The sequence below is a fragment of the Lytechinus pictus genome, unplaced genomic scaffold (genome assembly GCF_037042905.1).
Source record: "Lytechinus pictus isolate F3 Inbred unplaced genomic scaffold, Lp3.0 scaffold_26, whole genome shotgun sequence".
NCBI lineage: Eukaryota > Metazoa > Echinodermata > Echinoidea > Temnopleuroida > Toxopneustidae > Lytechinus > Lytechinus pictus.
Window position 1 is genome coordinate 467,076 of NW_026974146.1, and position 6,046 is coordinate 473,121.

At 36.7% G+C, this 6,046-nt stretch overlaps 1 protein-coding gene across 3 annotated transcripts in view; it reads right to left on the reverse strand.

Moving 5' to 3' along the window:
- Positions 1-5,046, reverse strand: part of LOC135158025 (uncharacterized) — a 28,122-nt gene extending 23,076 nt beyond the window's left edge. For all 3 annotated transcript variants that reach the window (XM_064115266.1, XM_064115268.1, XM_064115267.1), the window contains exon 1: positions 1,262-5,046. In XM_064115266.1, the coding sequence (XP_063971336.1) occupies positions 1,262-3,001 (1,740 nt within the window). In that variant the 5' untranslated portion in view covers positions 3,002-5,046. The remainder of the gene's footprint in view (positions 1-1,261) is intronic.
- Positions 5,047-6,046: the final 1,000 nt, after the last annotated feature.

A 6,046-nucleotide genomic window follows, 5' to 3' on the forward strand; every position in this document is an offset into this window, starting at 1 on the left:
TAGCAGTGCTGCATGTATGCAAACTTGGAATGGGCTGAAAAGGACCACCCTTACATAATAATGTGTTTACAAAGAGTCAATGCCTAAGTATTGAAAAGCTTGTTTTCAAACAGTCAAAGAATATTTCAACGAGTATACCATGTGAATAGAAAAAAAAAAATACATGGCCGAATGCAGAGATTTTTCACTAGGTGGGGGGGGGGGGGGGGGGAAGCATGCGTAAACTTAAATTAAAAAAAAGAAGCTTGGGAGTAAAACGACCAAGCTTGTCATTTGGGCGTTTTAGATTTTGTCAAGAGAAATAGAAGGATTCTGTGCGTACTTTTGGTGAATTTTGTGAACAATTTCAGTAAAAAATGTAAGTTTTCAAAATTTGTGGGGGGGGGGGGTAACTGCCACCCTCCTGCGTAAGGCCATGCATGGAGGCATAATCATTATATACTGCTGGAAAGAGTATCTTCTCCCAAATAATTTGATACCATATTTATGTGGTATGTCTTCACACTAGAATAATTCTTTGCAGTGATGTAAATTTTGATTTGCACAAAAGTAAGGCATGACTGCAATGAATGAATCCAGATTTTTATGATGCCATAATCCTACATGAATTAGTAAACATATTTGTACATCCCTTGTCAATAAAGTTAAATTAAGAACTGATAATAAAAAGTGTTAAACAATTAAACAATTATAATGTAAATTATTGAAAACATGTTTTGATTTTGAATTTAATGCAACCCTTGTAGGATTTGACATCATTGACATCCGGATTCATTCATTGCATTCATGCTTTACTTTGGCACAAATAAAAACTTACATCACTGCAAGCATTAGCACGTACCCCATAGATATGGTATAAAATTATTTGGAAGAACATACTCTTTCATGCCATTTTTAATAATTATGTGTTCATGATTTATTTTTTCCATAAATTGGGGATTCGAGATGTTAAGTTTTTATTGAACTCACCCGGTATAATAATGATCATAATATGCATGCATAAGATATATTTCAGTCCAATTCAAGATTCCGATATCTTCATACATGTATGTACTACTGATATTTTACTCAATAAATGACAAACAAACTGAAAGATGGATGTTTGAATGCTTAAGGGTTTTTGTTTTTATGTATAAGTCAATTTCAAGACTAGTAAGATCTTTCTGATGACTTTCAGCTACACTCCTGAAGGAGTGCTACTGTATTGAAAAAATAGAAACATGCATGAACTCAGGGAACTTTTCCGTTGTATCCAACTTACCGCCTTTGAATATATCCCAGTGGATGCATAACCAGCTATAGTGTGTGTGTCTTGAACATTAATGGACAGAGATGACACTGAATTCCGAAGCATGGCGTTGGTATCTTCATCTTGACTCTCAAAGGTTACATCAACCAAGAAATTCAGCTTCTCTTGTACAACGTAGTCTTTGCTTTGGGTGTACTGTTGTAACAGACATTTTGTGGTATACTTGGCAATGTTTTTGTTCTGAGACACAGTGAAGTACAGGAGATACCTAAACTCTTTCTTCCTAGGGAGCACTACTTCCTCAATCAGCCTGTTAAATTCATTGCGATCTGAATCATAGAGAGAAGCAAGATAGACTGCAGCCATGTACTCCTGGAATAGTTTATGAGGAAAGAAGAATGTTGACTGCAGGAACGGTCTGCTCTTATCATGAATGGATGAGAGCTTATTCTCCTGTGACAACACTCCTACTTTGCATGCTGTTTTCACAGAGTCTGAGTACTGTTCAAGATCTTCTTCATTGAAAATAAGGTTGTTCGATTGCAGTCCAGCAAATGCCAATTTGGCAACGGGTTCCATGAGTTTTTCAATTTTAGAGCGATGGTCATTAAATGATGGACTCCTTAGATCTTGGATCTCTTTTTGGACATAATGCACGTTTAAGAATTCAAACATCTCATGAAATAATTGAGAGAATGTTCGAATGGTTTTAAACAATTCTTTCTTTTTGTCATCAAGTCCTCTCCACATAAGACAGAGCATAGATATATAGATAGGATAGGGTGCCATATACTCTGATATGATGTTATTCCCTTTGATCATTTGAATAAGCTGATCTGCTGTGACTGTATTGTCTTTAAAGTACTTGTGAACGTAAACCTCCACATTCTTCTTACTAAAGCCTTCCACATGAATGAAAGCATACAGTTTCATTAGATTGAGATCCCACTTTATCTCATTGGCCTTCCATGGACGACTGGTCACCATCACTGGGCAATTGCTAAGTTCATCTGAACGAAGGATATGTACTAGAGAGATATCATCTTCTTCAGAAGTGCTTTCACTTCCATCTGAGATGCTGCCTCTTGGCATCAATGGGGCAATTGGTGTACGTGAGGACATATGCCCCATTAACTTTGGTCGCTTTGATGTTGCTCTTGCATCTGGTTGATCATCAGGCTCTGGCTGAGCACCTTCTAATTCTTGTTTGGTTTCAGAGTGCTGTACAACCTTGCCACTAAACTCATCTAAACCATCACAGGCAATGAATACCTTTTCTGGATTTGAACGGATGTACTCTGTGATCTGACAGGCTGTTGCTGGGTTGTCCTTTGAGAGATAAGACTTGACTATCTGACCAATTGTATATCGCTTGACTTCACGAAGAGGGATTACAAGTACCCATACAAACTTAGGAACATCAGGACTACCGTCTATCCAGTCCCATGCAATCTTTGCGCAGAGTGTCGTCTTTCCAGCCCCTGCTTCTCCCTGAATGATGATCCGATTTGGAAACTCTCCATTAATTTTAAGTTTGAAGAGGTCCTTATATTCGAGTGATCGCTTCTTATTGCGATAATCTTCTTCTTCCAAAACAAGGTGTGTATATATGTCTTCACATGGCGCAAGGGAACGTGGATTAAGACTATCAGCTCTTATCTTACAGAAATATCTTCTGTAATGGGATTGAAGCTCCTTTCTACATCTTTCAACCAGGTCAGGAGTGAGTGGTTGGGTCTGTGATGCTGGCATTGATGCACCTATGAATGAATTAAGGAGGGTTATAAGAAGCGTATATTTACATGAACACAATAACTTTGCTACTGTTGATCATTCCTGGTCGATTGCTTTTAAATTTTATTTATTTTTTTACCAAAATGACTGAAATTATCAAGAACTCTTCAGTGAGTACCGGTAGACAATTTCTGCATTTTGATATTCTATACATATCACATATGTATGTTACCAGGCATGACAAAACCTACCCATATACATGTACATGTATATTGCCAGAAATTGTCCTACTTATTCCTACTGAGAGAGGAGATACTCAGCTTTAAATGGATGAACCTAACCCTCATTACAAAGAGAAGAACATTCACTATCATAAAATATTACTTTTGAGAAAATGAGGATTAAAGTTGACAATTGTATTGAAACACACTTCCTCACACACAATTGTGAAAGGTGACAAAAAGAGGATAAAAACTCAATAAAATCATTCTACAAGGAATCATCAAATTAGATCCAAATTTGTGACACTAATTAAGTACATCCTAATTATTAAAGAAATATTTCTTCTAGTTTTTTAATATATTGGAGTTCAAATAAGGGGAATACTCTGGTTTTCAGGTAGAACAAATTGCAAAAAATAATCAAGCATACAAAATATTAGTCTGAAACTCTGCACCATGACAATTCCACAATATTTAGTCTAATTAGTCTTTAGTATAAAGTCTAAAATAGTGGCCTCAATATTTTTTTAAAATAAATATGAAACGTTTGAGGGTGATCGGGAGTCATTTCATGACTATCTTCTGTCAAATCTGAACAACTTTTGAGAGGAAGTTTTGACGCCCGGGTATACGGTTATGAAATTGCCCAATATTGCGTCAGTGGATGTCAGACTCAAAGTTGCTCTTTAACATGATTTTGTAGTCTGTACAAATATTATATGCTTTGAGCGAAAACTGCTTCTTGTTAATGAGTGATTATTTTTGTTTTTATTGACAACAGTAATTTATTTTTTACATAATGAATTTTCAAATCATTATGCTTTAATTATTAAATTCCTAATTGACATTTAGTAGTCCAAAATTTAGCGAGAAGAGCCTTTATACTTAGGATTTTCATTGTGCACTCTTCAGAGTATGACGCACAAACGAATGGAAGTGAATACAACAAAAGAATACAAAGGGCGAGTAGGCAGACTGGCGCGAAATAGCAAGCGCTAATTGGCTATTTATAAAGTCTGAACGGTAAATTAGTCTTGTCCCCAGTGATACTTGATTACTCTTATATCCAAGTATTACGAACTAGATCCACACACTTTCAGAGTTATGATGGTAATTCAACAAATATATGTAACCCTAACATGGCCTTAAATGACCTTTGATCTTGGTCATGTGACCTGAAACTCACAGAGGATGTTCAGTAATACTGATTACTCTTATGTCCAAGGTTCATGAACTAGGTCTATATACTTTCTAAGTGATGCTGTTATTTCAACAAGTGGAATGCCTCTGGCGGTCTCATTGAGTATCGAGAGAACTGAAAATTAGGTCTGAAAAGGGGGTCATCAAAGAGGCACGTCCCAGCAACAACTAATAAATATATGTTAGTGCCCCCCCCCCCCCCCGGGGTTTTACAAATAAAAGATATGTGAACCACACATACTGCAGTTGTGCACACAAAGAGACAAACAAGTGGAATGCCTCTGGCCGTCTCACCTGCATCACGCGATTCAATATAGCAGCAGTGCTGATTTTGAAAACTACTATAACTCGCACAAGATGTTCAGTGATACTTGGTTGATCTTATTTCCACATTTTATGAACTAGACCAATAAACTTTCAAAGTTATGATGGTAATTCAACAGATACCCCCATTATGGCCAAAGTTCATTGACCTTTGACCTTGGTCATGTGACCTTAAATGCGCACAGGATGTTCAGTGATACTTGATTACTCTTATGTCCAAGTTTTATGAACTAGACCAACACACTTTCAAAGTTATGATGGTAATTCAACAAATACCCCAATTTGGCCAAAGTTCATTGACCCTATATGACCTTTGACCTGATCATGTGACCTGAAACTTGTACAGGATGTTCAGTAATACTTGATTACTATTATGTCCAAGTTTCATGAATCAGATCCATAAACTTTCAAAGTTATGATGGTAATTCAACAGATACCCCCAATTCTGCCAAAGTTCATTGACCCTAAATGACCTTTGACCTTGGTCATATGACGTGAAACTCATGCAGGATGTTCAGTGATAGTTGATTAACCTTATGTATAAGTTTTATGAAATAGGTCCATATATTTTCTAAGTTATGATGACATTTCAAAAACTTAACCTTAGGTTAAGATTTTGATGTTGATTCCCCCAACATGGTCAAAGTTCATTGACCCTAAAAGGCCTAAATGACCTTTGACCTTGGTCATGTGACATGAAACTCGGGCAGGATGTTCAGTAATACTTGATTAACCTTATGGCCAAGTTTCATGAACTAGGTCCATATACTTTTTAAGTTATGCTGTCATTTCAAAAACTTAGCCTCAGGTTAAGATTTGGTGTTGACGCCGTCGCCGTCGGAAAAGCGGCGCCTATAGTCTCACTCTGCAATGCAGGTGAGACAAAAACTTAACCTTTAGTTAAGATTTGATGTAGTTTATTTCAGACCATCTCCAACATTTTTTCACTAAAGTTTTTATCATTTTCAGTGGATTTAAATTTCATATTTCATTTAATTCTTGTTTCTCCACATTTTTCCCAGGCTTGACAATGATTACCAGAAAGAAAAGCAAACCTTTAGTCCGGCAGCCCAGGAGATTTATTCAACCGAAAGCCGGACAAGCAAATGACCCCATAGCTGGATGGCATGGACCCTGAAGTTTACAAAAATGCATTGCTGCCGGGTTCTATCCGTGGTCTTCCCTCCGAAATGACGTAATATATGACGTCACTACAAAATGGCCCTATTTCACAATTTTTTAGACATTCTACACATAGCATGAAGTCAAGGGGAAATATCTCAGCCAAATCATGCTTGTTTTGTATGAAACTTTCAAA